The 14,657-nt window shown below is 39.9% G+C and overlaps 1 protein-coding gene across 3 annotated transcripts; it reads right to left on the minus strand.

Moving 5' to 3' along the window:
* Window positions 1-256: 256 nt before the first annotated feature.
* numa1 (nuclear mitotic apparatus protein 1) lies at window positions 257-14,251 on the minus strand. 3 transcript variants are annotated; one of them, XM_087850923.1, is made up of 24 exons: window positions 13,878-14,251; window positions 13,541-13,623; window positions 13,349-13,434; window positions 13,104-13,177; window positions 12,382-12,470; window positions 12,221-12,295; window positions 12,007-12,100; window positions 11,731-11,890; window positions 11,400-11,536; window positions 11,104-11,215; window positions 10,457-10,574; window positions 9,986-10,126; window positions 9,591-9,704; window positions 5,027-9,424; window positions 4,618-4,827; window positions 4,292-4,482; window positions 3,524-3,661; window positions 3,039-3,138; window positions 2,412-2,610; window positions 1,743-1,879; window positions 1,342-1,635; window positions 1,094-1,195; window positions 692-1,009; window positions 257-500 (listed from the first exon to the last, which is right to left on the minus strand). In XM_087850923.1, the coding sequence occupies exons 2-24, from the start codon at window positions 13,577-13,579 to the stop codon at window positions 477-479; spliced, it is 7,350 nt and encodes a 2,449-aa protein (XP_087707049.1). In that variant the 5' UTR covers window positions 13,580-13,623; window positions 13,878-14,251; the 3' UTR covers window positions 257-476. The 3 variants fall into 3 exon arrangements, with proteins under 3 accessions (XP_087707049.1, XP_087707048.1, XP_087707047.1); XM_087850922.1 differs by having other exon boundaries at window positions 2,412-2,607; window positions 11,400-11,539; XM_087850921.1 differs by having other exon boundaries at window positions 11,400-11,539.
* Window positions 14,252-14,657: the final 406 nt, after the last annotated feature.

The raw sequence follows: 14,657 nt of genomic DNA on the forward strand, positions 1-14,657 counted from the left end.
GTCACTGGACGTTAATCTCAAAACATAAATAATAACTTTTTATGTAAGAAACCTTACAATCTTTGGTGAATTAAGCAGTTTTATTATTATTAATAATGATGATAATAATAATAATAATAATAATAATCATAATAATAAGCATTGGGTGCATATAGGTAATGCAATAAGTCAATAACACTGACATGCCTCAACAATTTAGGCTTCTGTTCTGGCCATTTATGGCACCACCAGTGAAATGAAGAGCCTGAACTCCCAAATCATTGAGAAATTTATTTAAAAACAATCAAAATACAATTGCAGGTAAAAAAAATATCCATTTCCTGCAATACCATTTAAAATCGATTAACTGAGAAACATGTACATATAATACAAAGATTAAGAAGCAAAACAAACATGGAAAAAGAATGATGAACTGTTAAAAACAAAGTCCTGAAGAACTATTTGTGGGTGAACGGATGTGGAGGGTTGACCAGTCGTCAGACTTTCATCCTTCGCATCATCTGTAAGTTTGAAAAAAAAGAAAAAGACAAAGATTAAACCAAAACTCAGGAAAATGCATTTCAGCAACACTGCTACAAAACAAGATTTAATAACATCTGAATACAGTAAAATGTTGTTGCACATGTCAGAAATAAAAACAAAACCCTGTTCTGTTGCCCTTTCATAAACCACTGCAGTGTCAGATGTTTACCTTGCGAGCGCTGGCTGTCAATCCAGGAGACTTTGCAGATCTGCTGGCAGCTTGGGGAGATTTCCTCGATCCTTTCGTTACCACCTGAGGTGATTTAAAGTTTCCAGTTCTCCCGGCTTGTCTCACACCACCACGTGAACTCCCCGATGGCATTTTTTCCTGGTGCTTGCGTGCGCTCGTCTGAGCAGGCGACTTCTTCAAGCTGTCGCCTGGGGATTTTCGTGCAGAGCTGCGCAGCTTGTTCAGATGTTTCTTCAGGTAGTTATTGCTTTTAGGGGTGTTTTCGATGGTGAACATCATTGACTGCCTCCGCTCAGCCTGAGAGTAATGCAAGTGAAACTTAGCAAAGCGCTCAAAAACAAAGTTTTGCCACAATTTTGTGTGAGCTAAAATTACACTCACTGGGCTGAGGGCAGCACGAAGAGTAGAGCTCGAAGGACCACTGCTCACGCTCCTGTTTTTCGGGGTGAGTGGACGAGGGAAGCAGCTGGCTTTCATCTTTTTCTTCAGTTTGAGATAAAAAGCAAACATGAAGTTACATTTTAAACGTTTTTCTACTTATTTTGGATGACTATTCAATAACTATACAATATACTCTCCACCAGTAATAGTATACCACAGTTTCCCGTTCATGGTACTGTTCAACCAACCTCAGGTGAAGTTTGGTGTAGGGACAATGTGGATGAAGGCTGCTTTGTGCCTTTCGGGCTCCTCAGCTGATAGGAGCTGGCGGTCCTTGAGGGTAGCTGGCCTGGCATCAAGGACAGACGGTCGGAGCGAGTGCCGGCAGCAGCACCCACCTGCCCCAACATGAGTGACTGTCGATGTGAGATGAGGGAATCCCGCAGCTGGCTTGGAACCATGGATGCTCGGCGGATTGTGTCTGACGGGTCACCTGTACGCAGCTCTTCATCTGTAAAAACCAATGGACCGCTCCTTCCAGTCTAGAAGAAGAAAGAAGAAAGATTTTAGTGCATTCAGTATACAGACGTTTAATTAGGAACAAACACACTATCTGAGAAATGTGGCATCCAAGTTCTTCTCTTATCACCTCAGACTCAACAGGGTAGCTGCTCTTTAGGTGAGGCAGACAGGCCTTGTTCCTGGACTGGAGCTCCGCAATCCTCAGCCAGTCTTCAGGTCCACCATCAGGCTCGTTTTCTGCTCCAACGCAGAAGGTACTGGTGGCTTAAAAGAAACAGATGAAGCAAAACAGTTACACATACACACAAATCTCAGGTTTTACAGTTATTAGTTACTATGAACGTGCAGCTCCAATTTCAGCTTCCACCAAAAACAGTGATTCCCAAAGTGTGGGCCAGCGTCCCCTTATGGGCCACAAAGGTACTGCAGGTGGGCCACATCAGTAACAGAAATTTAGCTTGAAATCACCCACAAATACAAGTTACATACTTATATAAATTTAGTTATATAAAATGTGAATTATAACTAGTAAAGGGAGGTGGTTAGTAGAAATTATTTTAATTAAATAATCTTTACAATTGTAATAACTGTAATTATGATTTCTTCCATAATCAAGCAGCCCAAGTTGCTCCAACTATACAGTAATTGAATAATGCAATAACTGCATTATGAATAATACTGTTTCTCTCTGAAGGCTCATTAGAATTACGATTTAAAAACTCCAAACTTAAATGAAGTTCCATCATGATTCTGCAACTCTTTCCTTTCAGGAGGGAAAACTGATCCTTTTACTCACGCTGTACATGGATGGTGCTCCGTCTGTACCCTGGAAGCCCAATGAGTTGGTCGCTGGCAGAGCTGGTCCTTCTGGCGGGAGTGTCAAACAGCTCCATAGACACGGGCCGGGCGGAGTTTGCATTAGCAAGGTTTGGCTGGGAGCGAGCTGAAGCCAGGCTGTAGAAGGTCTCATCAGCTTCACCGCAGCCCGGGGTCTTCTACCCAACAGAAATCAACAGTCACAACTACAGTAATACTTGGATGGAAGTTTTGGGATATTTAGAAGGGGAAACGTTGGACCCCTTAAATATATTGTTAAGGTGCTGCGGTCAATTATTATGTGCTGCCAACAAGCAAGTGATGTACACAAAGATCTATTAGTCAACTAATCTTTTAGTATGATAGTTAAAACTTGAGACAGTGATTCCTTGTTAGAGAAAGGCATCATCAGAGAAATTTTAGAAACTGGTTAAACGAAACAATAACAATAATACTAGTACACCTTCATCAGCATAGTGACTAAATTACATAAAGAGTGAAGTTGAAACACCTGTAATTTTAAAAAAAAAAAATACTGAGAATATTAAAAATGAACCAATTTTATCAGTGTGTATTATTGTGCAGTAAGCGTGTGTGTTTCCTCCACCTTGGTCATAGTGATGTTTATAACCTGTGTGGTTCTGCGGCGTTTGACTGACGAAGTTGGATTTTTTTGGGTTGAATCCATAATTTCCTCTGCACCGGTCCTGGAGGATGAGAAAGAAAAGGAATTTGAAAATGAAAGATTTTGAAAGCAATTAAATCAGTATTGTTTCTAATACATAAAATACAATTTAGACACAATTATCTGTAAAATTGTGTCCTATTCAGTTTTATACATTAAAATTACATTTAAGAACAAATGTTAAAAGGTCTGAATAATAAATTATTTTACTACAGTAACCAGGAAATAAAGTACTCACTCCTTAAAGGAGTAAAGAGTTTCAAAGTGTTTCATAATCGCACAATATTAGGGGACAAGATATAATCACTGCTAATTCTTAAATCTTGTCTTGATAATAAAACACGTCTTGGTAAGATCACAACCAATCTAGGGCTAAAAATGTGTAAGGAGTATGACCACAAAAGCACCTCTTGACTTGTCTGGTGTTTATAGGAGTAAAGTACAAAGTTTCCAGTGACTCGGCCTTTAGACCCCGGCGTTTGGCTGCCAAGCGTTCTGAACTGCGAACAAGTGGTGTGCTGGATTCATTGGGCGCTGAGAGTTTTCTGAAAAGGTTTGTTTTTAAAAAAGAAAGAAAACAGTGTGCATTAATCACTACCCCCACTAAATCTTTCCAAATCCAATGTAAAACTTTCACCTTCCACACAGTGAGTGTCTGCATGTATACAGTTGTTTTTGTGAGAACTACCACAAAGGTGATATTCAGAATTTTGTCTAGTCTAGTTGTCTAGAGGGACATATTGTGTTTTGTCAGTACTACAGTAGTCATGAAACATCACAGGTGTGTCGTTGGGATTGAAAGGAAGTTTGAGGATGTGTGTAGGAACAGAGTGGAGGCATGTCAGAATTTATGGGCCACAGCCCCTGAAACATGAATATCAATTTGTCATCCCATTTGGATTCTTTTCCATTTGTAATGCATTACTGCAATCATTGTGTGAGTCATGTAATGCATTTTAGTCCAAGAACACACTGACTTCAGCTGGAGCCATCCTTTACAAGATGAGCTTCAGTTATCTGTTACTCAAGTCACAGCTTTTAAAAGATTTTGCATCTCCTCTTCTTTAGAGAAAAACAATCTTTTAACTTTGTTCTGTGTGTTTAATTTATTTTCCCGTCTGTTTGGTGAGCAAGTCCTACAAAAAGATTCTGAGAAACCTTAAGCCTACACTTACCTTGTGGAGTTTAGAGAGTCTTCCATACTGCTCTGGTCCAGGCTATCTGAGCTCATAGCTCTCTTCACCTGTGCTCTAGTGCAAACCCCCGAGTTTGAGTAAGGCACCTCAAAGAAACATGAGCTTGTTGCACTGCCTCCATTGGCATGAATCTTGTTCTGTACTCTTAAATTCTGGTCAGCACAGGCCAGCTGAAAGTAAAGAAATTGCGACAGAACAGGTTAAAATGCTAAAAAAAAATAAAAATAAAAAAAAATGTGGTTTTAATTTCTTCTGTGTTTCTGCTTATTGTGTTCAATCATCATGCTTTAAACTGCAATACTAACCTGTGCCTCCAAGCTGGCCACCCTGTGTGAAAGTGTCTTCTCATTGGCTTGAGCCTTGTCCAAATCAAGCTGAAGTACTTTCTTTTCCATTATCATAGTGTGCATTTCACGCTCTTTAGCTTCAAGAGAAAGCTTGAGAGCATCCACTTCTTCTTGGCTTTTCTGGAGAAGCTGCTTCTTGCTGTTGTAATGATTTGCAGCCTTCTCCATCTGTGGTATTCAAAACACGTATCTTAATTTTCTAGTCCAGATCATTTATCTCACACACAAAAAAATTCTCATGAACAAAACAGTTATTATATTAAGAGATAAGCAGAAACAAAAATGATTACATTCTCAAACAAATCCAAACAGATGTTCAGTCACAAGCAGTAAAATATATTTTGTAACAGTTTCTGGTCACACCAACCTGAGCCTTGTAGTGTTCAGCAGCCTCTGATTTAGTGGCAAGCTGTTCCTGCAGATCTCTCTTGATTAGCTCAATTTCTTCTGCTTTCTCTCGCTCTTTCAGCAATTTCTCATTCTCCATTTTCAGTATTTCCAGCTCTTGCTGCAGTACAGACTCAAGCTTCCGTGAGGCTACATTCTCCCTCTTTAGGGCCAGGTTGGCTTGGAGAAGTCTTTCCTTCTCAAAAACTATGGCTTCGTGATCTTTTTCTGCCTGGAGTATTCTAACCAAAAGCACCTGTTTTTCTTGGACAAGAGTCTCCTTCTCTTTGAGTGTGGTAACCTGCATCTCCTGCACATTCTCTTTCAACCGGATGTTAGCAGCTTGTGTTGCTTCATGTTGTGTCAACTCTGCAGTTGCGGATGCAAGTTGTTGCTGAAGGAGGTTTATTTGCTGAGCAGACTCTTGCTGAGTTTCAACTAATTTCTGCTCTTTGGCCAGAAGCCTTTCCACCTCCTCCTTCAAATCCTGGATCTCATTTTGGAGAACATAAGTCTGTTTGGAGCTCTCCTGTTTTATCTCAGCCACAAGTTTCTCACTGGCTTCAGCTTCAGCTTTTGTTTTTTGTATCACGTTAGCTTGAGCAGTGACCTCCTCTCTGAGTGTGTTTATACTTTGGTCTTTATCAGCTGCAAGTGTCTTGACAACTGACAACTCTGCCTGAAGGACTTTAACCTTCTCCTCTGCCTTTGTGAGAGACTCTCTCATGTCACATACTTGGTTTTTCAGAGTTTCGATCTCTTGTTCTAGCATGTCAGAGTGGATTGAGCCCTCTTTTCTAAGTGTGACCAGTTGTTCTTCTTTGGCCTCGACCTGCTCCTTCAGCCGCTTTACCTCATCTTCTGAGGTCATCATCATGTTTTGTAGAGAGTCCTTTTCCTGAGAAAACTCAAATTCCTTCTGTTTCAGTAGGTTTTCTTTAAGCTGAGCCTGCTCTGTTGCAGTCGTCAGTGATTCATTCAAACACTGCACTTGACCCTGAAGACTTTGAATCTCATTCTGTAGAGCCTCTGACTCCATGCAGTTGTTGGTCTTCATCTCATCTACCTCAGCCTCTTTAGTCTGGATTTCCTGCTTCAGTCTATTTACTTCTGCCTCAAGAACTGAAATGTGTTTCCCAAGCTCTTCACTCTGCAAAGTGCTTTCCTCTTGTTGTTTGGTCATTAGAGCTTCTCTGGCTTGAGCCTGGTCCTTGGCCATCTCAAGAGAATGGGTCATACTTTTTATTTGGTTGTTCAGATCATCAAGCTCTTGCTGCAACCATTCAGAGCGTGTAGAGGCCTCAGTCTCTAGCAGAGCCATCTGTTCCTCTTTTGCCTGGACCTCATTTTTCATTCGCTTCATCTCTTCCTCAGAGGCAAAAAGTTGTCGCTGCAGTAGCTCTTTCTGGACGACGCTCTCCTGCTCCTGTTTTTCAAGCACAACAAGCTGCTTTTGAAACTCCTCTTCTGCCTTTGTGAGAGACTCTCTCATGTCACATACTTGGTTTTTCAGAGTTTCGATCTCTTGTTCTAGCATGTCAGAGTGGATTGAGCCCTCTTTTCTAAGTGTGACCAGTTGTTCTTCTTTGGCCTCGACCTGCTCCCTCAGCCGCTTTACCTCATCTTCTGAGGTCATCATCATGTTTTGTAGAGAGTCCTTTTCCTGAGAAAACTCAAATTCCTTCTGTTTCAGCAGGTTTTCTTTAAGCTGAGCCTGCTCTGTTGCAGTCTTCAGTGATTCATTCAAACACTGCACTTGACCCTGAAGACTTTGGATCTCATTCTGTAGAGCCTCTGACTCCTTGCATTTCTCAGTCTTCATCTCATCTACCTCAGCCTCTTTAGTCTGGATTTCTTGCTTCAGTCTATTTACTTCTGCCTCAAGAACTGAAATGTGTTTCCTAAGCTCCTCAATCTGCAAAGTGCTTTCCTCTTGTTGTTTGGTCATTAGAGCTTCTCTGGCTTGAGCCTGGTCCTTGGCCATCTCAAGAGAATGGGTCATGCTTTTTATTTGGTTGTTCAGATCATCAAGCTCTTGCTGCAACAATTCAGAGCGTGTAGAGGCCTCAGTCTCTAGAAGAGCCATCTGTTCCTCTTTTGCCTGGACCTCATTTTTTATTCGCTTCATCTCTTCGTCAGAGGCAAAAAGTTGTCGCTGCAGTAGCTCTTTCTGGACGACACTCTCCTGGTCCTGTTTTTCAAGTGCAACTAGCTGCTTTTGAAACTCCTCCTCTGCCTTTGTGAGAGACTCTCTCATAGTATTCATGTTGGATTTTAGAGTTTCGATCTCTTGTTGTAACATGCCAGAGTTGATTGAGCCCTCTTTTCTAAGTGTGACCAGTTGTTCTTCGTTGGCCTCGACCTGCTCCTTCAGCCGCTTTACCTCATCTTCTGAGGTCATCATCATGTTTTGTAGAGAGTCCTTTTCCTGAGAAAACTCAAATTCCTTCTGTTTCAGTAGGTTTTCTTTAAGCTGAGCCTGCTCTGTTGCAGTCGTCAGTGATTCATTCAAACACTGCACTTGACCCTGAAGACTTTGAATCTCATTCTGTAGAGCCTCTGACTCCATGCAGTTGTTGGTCTTCATCTCATCTACCTCAGCCTCTTTAGTCTGGATTTCCTGCTTCAGTCTATTTACTTCTGCCTCAAGAACTGAAATGTGTTTCCCAAGCTCTTCACTCTGCAAAGTGCTTTCCTCTTGTTGTTTGGTCATTAGAGCTTCTCTGGCTTGAGCCTGGTCCTTGGCCATCTCAAGAGAATGGGTCATACTTTTTATTTGGTTGTTCAGATCATCAAGCTCTTGCTGCAACCATTCAGAGCGTGTAGAGGCCTCAGTCTCTAGCAGAGCCATCTGTTCCTCTTTTGCCTGGACCTCATTTTTCATTCGCTTCATCTCTTCCTCAGAGGCAAAAAGTTGTCGCTGCAGTAGCTCTTTCTGGACGACGCTCTCCTGCTCCTGTTTTTCAAGCACAACAAGCTGCTTTTGAAACTCCTCTTCTGCCTTTGTGAGAGACTCTCTCATGTCACATACTTGGTTTTTCAGAGTTTCGATCTCTTGTTCTAGCATGTCAGAGTGGATTGAGCCCTCTTTTCTAAGTGTGACCAGTTGTTCTTCTTTGGCCTCGACCTGCTCCCTCAGCCGCTTTACCTCATCTTCTGAGGTCATCATCATGTTTTGTAGAGAGTCCTTTTCCTGAGAAAACTCAAATTCCTTCTGTTTCAGCAGGTTTTCTTTAACCTGAGCCTGCTCTGTTGCAGTCTTCAGTGATTCATTCAAACACTGCACTTGACCCTGAAGAGCTTGGATCTCATTCTGTAGAGCCTCTGACTCCTTGCAGTTGTTGGTCTTTATCTCATCTACCTCAGCCTCTTTAGTCTGGATTTCCTGCTTCAGTTGATTCACTTCTGCCTCAAGAATTGAAATTTGCTGTCTAAGCTCCTCAATCTGCAAAGTGCTTTCCTCTTGCTGTTTGGCCATTAAAGCTTCTCTGGCTTGAGCCTGGTCCTTGGCCATCTCAAGAGAATGGGTCATGCTTTTTATTTGGCTGTTCAGATCATCAAGTTCTTGCTGCAGCAATTCAGAGCGTGTAGAGGCCTCAGTCTCTAGCCGAGCCATCTGTGCTTCCTTAGCATGAATATCTGCATTTAGCCTCTTCATTTCTTCTCGAGATGCTGTCTTCTGCTTCTCGAGTGCTTCCATATGTTCAGCACTTTGTTGTTGAAGTAGCTCTATTTGTTGGACATTCTCTTGTGTGGTTTTATCCAGTGAGTCTTGCTTCACGTGAATTTCCTGCTGCGCTTGTTTGAGAGATGAATTAAGGTCTTCCACTTGAGCTGTTAAGATCTGGATTTTGTCACTGAGAGTTTCTTGCACATTAGACTTCTCAAGAAGTAACTTGGCAAGCTCTTCTTCTTTGGCTTGAATTTCATCTTTGTTTTTGTTAGTTTCATCTGTAAGAATGTCAACTTCATCTTTGAGACTGTTAATTTGCTGCTCTTTAACAGCCAACAGAGAAGTAGCAGCAGTTAACTTTGTCTCAAGATCGTTCACCTTTTCTTCAGTCTGACGAAGAAGATCTTTCTTTGCTTGCTTAATTTCCTGTAGTTTTTTAATTTCTTGTTCACAAGCAGCAATATGCTGTTGTAGCCTGTCTGTCTGCTCATTTTTTTGCTGCTCAACCTGCTCAAGCTGAAGCTTAAGGACTCGGATCTCTTCCTGAAGAACTCCCCTCTGCTCATTTATCTCCCTAATTTCTTGGTGGCATTCCTCCAGTTGCTGAGTTTTAGCATGAATCTCCAGCTCAGCCTTTTTCAGGGAGAAATGTGTAGTCTCTAGCTCATTCTTCAAAACCCTGATTTCAGTCTCCAACATTTCTCTCTGGCAATTTAAGAAGAACCAACAATTATAATCAATGAAGTAGAAAATAAAATTTCCAAACTTAAACTGAAAATAAACAATTCAAGATGTTTATCGCTTACCATAATATTTTATATATTTTCAATTAAGTTTGGTTTTAAAATTGTTAGCTTTTACATATAATTACCTCTACTATGGGTCCCATATTTTCCCCTACTTCATCCTTACTGGCCTTGCTTATTTCATCCTCCAAACAGGAAATCTTTCCTTGAAGGATTTGAATTTGTTCTGTAAGGAGTTCCTGAGAAATGAGAAAGGAAGCAGCTTACAGTAAATTAATTTGTATAAAACCCAACATTTAATGAGATCAATGGAGAAATAAGATTACTTACAGTCAACACAAAACTAATATAACTACTCTTCTTTATTTATAATAAAATAGGCAGACATGAGCATTTAAATGTGCTTTTCTTCTGAGTCTTTAACAGACATGATGTTTCCTATTCATTGTCCTTTTTGCATTCAGATTTCTCTGAATTACATAGGAATGCATGTTAAACAATATCTCTTGTGAATCTATACCTTTTGAGCAGTTGCTTGGTTGAGCTCAGACTGTAGATGGTTTCTTTTGTTTCTCCACTCCTCCTGAGCAGACGTTTGACTTTCCGTCAGTCTACCAACTTCTGTCTCAAAGGCGGCAAGCTGTGAGCACACAGCTCTCACCTGAGAAAATGTTTAAAAAATAAAAAGGTTTTTCAAATCCATGTTTTGATCTCAAAACTGACACAAAAAACTCCTCAAGACTCCTCAAGTTTCTACTAGTGCAACACTCTCCAGAAACATGAAATGCACATGACCTTTACTGAATCCTGTCATGAGTGAGAATTCACTCACATCACAGATTTGCCTCAAAAGGTTTGGAAGCCATAACAGCAGACACGGTCATTAGATCTTTACTGTAAATAAGAGACCCTCAAGAAAAAAACAAAACAAAACAAACAACAACTTAAAAAAAAACAAAAAAACAAAACAGAATATTTTGCATGTTATTACCTGAGAAGAAAGCACACCGTTTTCATCTGCAAGCTCATCCACTTTACGCTCCATGAGTGAAGTGTTTGTCTTGAGGTCTTTATTTTGCTTCAGCATCTCATTAAGACGCTTCTGTAAGCTGGAAAATAAATAAATAAAAATGTTACTTTAAACACTTCTGTACAAAGGTCTTGAAGTACAGACTATTAGTCTGTTGTACAGAATTTAGTCTGTTGTTAGGGGGTTGCTAAGCAACATGATGACAAAATATCGTGTAACTTTTGTGGATAGAAATTAGATGTTATGGTTGTGATATTAAAATGATGATTTTATATGGTGTTATAGGTAGGGATGGGAATCGAAACCCGGTTCTTGTTGAGAACCGGTTCCCACTGTTTCAATTAATTTGAAGCCTAGGCTGTGAATCTCTTAAGATCTCACTGTTGGGTTTGTAAGGCCATGTTACTCCTAAATTTCTATCTTGTTCAAAGAGAAGATATAAAACAAAGTTATAAGCTAATCGACCTGTGTGTTCTTCTTTTTTAAAACAAGAATCAATAAAGAATCAAGTTGTTAAACAGAATCGAAAAAGGAATCGGAATCGTGAAAATCTTATCAATTCCCATACCTAGTTATAGGTTCATAAATCACTGTTCTTGGGTACTTACTCATTGTTCTTGATCTCAAGCTCATTAATTTGTTCTTTGGTAACATGCTCCTGATCACCTTGTTCTTCCTTTAGTTTATCCAGGCGGTACTGCAACTGGTTAATGCGAGACTCTGGGAAAGAGAGAAAAAGAAAACCAAAGCACGAAGCAAAGTCTATTGAAAACATAACAAGCATAAAAAGCTTAAATGAAAATGCAGACAATCTTAGACAAACATGAGTGGTGCTTTAACAAGAATTTTGCCATTTCTCATATAAGTCTAACAAAATGCAAACCATACATTCAACAGATAGTACCTCTTTGTTCAATGAGCGCAATCTTGCTGGCCAGCTCCCTCTCCAAACTATCTCGGTAGTCTCGCTCCTTGATCATCTGTCGCTGCATTTTCCTCAGCTGAAATTTCGGTGTGTTCATTACATCCTCCAGAGGAGAACTGCTGTGTGAATTAAGCAGATCAGAAAGGTAAAGATTTTCAACGAAATGATGACAACCTGTGGATTTTCATCATGTATATTATAAGATAATGTAATACGAGGAAGTTTGGATTAACATAACCCATAAAACTGTCTTATATCTTTAAATGAATATTGTAACATAACCTGAAAATATTTAAGTCAAATCTGGTACCTGACTGAAGAAGAAGCCACAGTTTCTATGTCCACAAATTTAATTCTACTGGTTCGGTGGAAGAAAGGAGACTCATCACCCAAGAAGGAAGAGATGCTTGACATGTTGGTACCAGAGGTGGCTGCTGATTGCTCAAATATTTCTTGAGAGAAAGTCAAATCTGAGACAAAGATTGCACGATAGAGTCAAGCCAGTTAGTTAGTTTGTTTTGCTAAAGACTTCTTATTACAGTCTACCTCGGAGGGAAAAAACAAAAGTGACATATTTGTGACTTACGTTTTCCTCTCAGATGAGCGTCAAGTTCCTCGCTCAAATAAACACAACCCTCACTCTCCATCACAAAGGAACTAGTTAGGTGTGCTAGTTCCCGCTAGCAGAGTGGGAATAAATAAATACACATAGAATTAAAAATAATAGCACCAAGCAACTCATGGTAAATGAGATGAGATGTATAAGTGTGACCACAATACACCAGCAGCTCCCAGCTTACCTCCACATCGCAGTCCAACATGTTCAGAGTGCAGTGGTCATTCATCATATCATGGTATACAAGCAACAAAAGCACCTAGTGATGTCGCAATAAAGAAGTATGATAAGTACTTTCTTTGGGCCTTTGAAAAGAAAAATGAAAAACAAGAGGAAGTTTTTTACCTTTGAAATTTCAGCTGTTAGGCTGATGCCATCTCTAATGTGGTCCCAACGCAGAGAAGAGCTCTTGCTTGCATTAAATCTGCAGTCCCCTAAACAACAAAACACACACATGCTCAGGTCAGTAATATATTTATCACACATTATAATAAAAATGGTACCAGTGAGGAAGTTTTACAGTGAGGCTCAGGAAGAAAAGCCAATCATCTTTAAACATGAAGGTCAGTTGCTCACATACTGAAGCGTCCTTGTGCAAGACACTAAACCCCAAACTAACACTTATCCACTAGAGTTAATGTGTGTTATATGAATGAGTGAATTTGGCTTGTAGGCTAAAACACGCCCTGTAACAGTAGAAAAAAGTTAAATAAGTAGCAGTCCATCTACCAGGACACAATCTGGATCCCACCCAGGAATGCAGGGTGTGTCCAAAGGTGCAAAATATCTGTTATTTAAGGGAGAGAAAACAATGTGTTTAAAGTAAGGATGAGCTCTAAGTTCCTACATCAACACTTTTTGAAATACAAAGCGGTTTAAGCCCGATCAGACCATGAAATTCCCTTTGATCATATGTACTTCAGTCATTGGTTTGGAACAACATAAACCTCAATAAGCTAAAGTGCTGTGATTCACCAGCTGGATCCTTTATTACATATATCTTGTATTAATATCATACTCGTTCAAAAAGACACTCTTTTAAGAAGTCTCTCCAGAAAGAAACTCACTTTCTAGAAACTCTGCAATGACTCTGAACCGATCCTCAGTTGCATCATTTAGACAGGGGATGGGCTGCTTTTTCCTAAAATGACAAAGAAAAAGAAGAAAAATATAATAAAATAAAGGTTTACTGCAAGGAAGTAGGAGCTCTATATTTTCCAAAAGCACACAACCAACGTTTAACACCCTGTCAGTCGCTGACACTCCCTGTTTACACAAGCTAAACATTACACCGCATTGCCAGCATACTTACAGCATATAAACAAGTCTAAGTAAGATCACTCCGTCCTGCAAGTCATCGGTGGTCAGCTCTGAGTCACAGAGTTTTAAACTGTTCACCTATAAAATTATAGTTTGGAGAGAAAAAAACAAAACAAAAAAGGGTTAAAACTAAACATTAGTGCAATCATTTCACCGTAATGTCCACTAACATAACTCAACTTACCCAGGCAAGTAAAGACTTTACAGCCAAGTTCATCTCCATCTTGGCTGACCCTTTATTCAAAAAAGGGATTTGCACTCAGGAAACTATAAAACAAAAAGCTATGTTAAATACTTGCAAGCTATCCAATTAGCACCGATTAACATTGTTGCACGACATTTTTTAACTATTACTACTTAACAAGTACCTGACAATAATATCTACACTATGTTTCAGCAAAGTTATTTTGACCATAATGTTTTAAAGCACCAGCTGCCGACCTACTGTTGCGCCGAAATAGAGCTGCCAAAGGGTTCAGTAACGTCTATTAAGTCGAACGGTAGTAAAAATCGTGACTCACCTTAAAGGTTAGCAATTCTTGCCACTTGTAGAGCAGTAGTCTGTAGTGTAGCTCATTAGTGTCTGAAGATACGCCTGACTGTCTACAGTACATAGAGTTACTGGTAGAAAATAAACAGTCCCATGTGAACTAACACCAAATTCAAAAAGAGACGAAGAAAATTGAACCAGCCAATCCATTTACACGTATACACGCGTCTGAAAAATAGGCAAAGTTGATTGGTTTACAAAGCGGAAGTTGTGCTCGATCATGTCCGGGCAACACAGGCACTGCGGAAAAGTTAAATAAATAACTTACATCCTATCTCATTTTTAAACACTTTATATTGACCTCCACGCCAAGTGACATGAGTTACGGAAAACGGCGAAGGAGAATTTGTAAGGGCGTAGAGAACCGCGGCGTTCGTTCGGCGTCTCATGTTGATGACGTTTGCCAAGGTGAAACTACAATCTTCCGAGGAAGGACTACAAGCGCAGCTGTCAAAACGAAATGATGACTTTTGTTTTGGGTCACTATTGTTAAAACGTGGAAAACCCAGTGAAACATAGATCCTTACAATGGATGAATAGAAAATAAATATATACGCTCAGTGGACACTTTATTGGGTACACTTTGTTAGCTCTGGGTGGAACTACAGAAATACTTAAATGCTACCAGGCAGAAATTTAATGAGATACTGGAGTGTGGAAAAATCCCAGTAGATCAGCAATTTTTAAAATACTCAGAGCCATCATTCAAAGCCATTTAAATTATCTTTCCTTCTTATGCTGATTCTTATGT

Source organism: Neolamprologus brichardi, chromosome 14, assembly GCF_056152115.1.
Source record: "Neolamprologus brichardi isolate AB-2024 chromosome 14, ASM5615211v1, whole genome shotgun sequence".
In the NCBI taxonomy this organism is placed as follows: domain Eukaryota; kingdom Metazoa; phylum Chordata; class Actinopteri; order Cichliformes; family Cichlidae; genus Neolamprologus; species Neolamprologus brichardi.

Bases quoted from the DNA above. Each gene is read 5' to 3' on its own strand.
- numa1 (XM_087850921.1), bottom strand. From the start codon at position 13,579: ATGGAGATGAACTTGGCTGTAAAGTCTTTACTTGCCTGG. The intron at 13,178-13,348 runs GTAAGTATGCTG...TTGTCATTTTAG, and splicing joins CTTAGACTTGTTTATATGCT to GAAAAAGCAGCCCATCCCCT. The intron at 1,196-1,341 runs GTTGGTTGAACA...CTCAAACTGAAG, and splicing joins TACACCAAACTTCACCTGAG to AAAAAGATGAAAGCCAGCTG.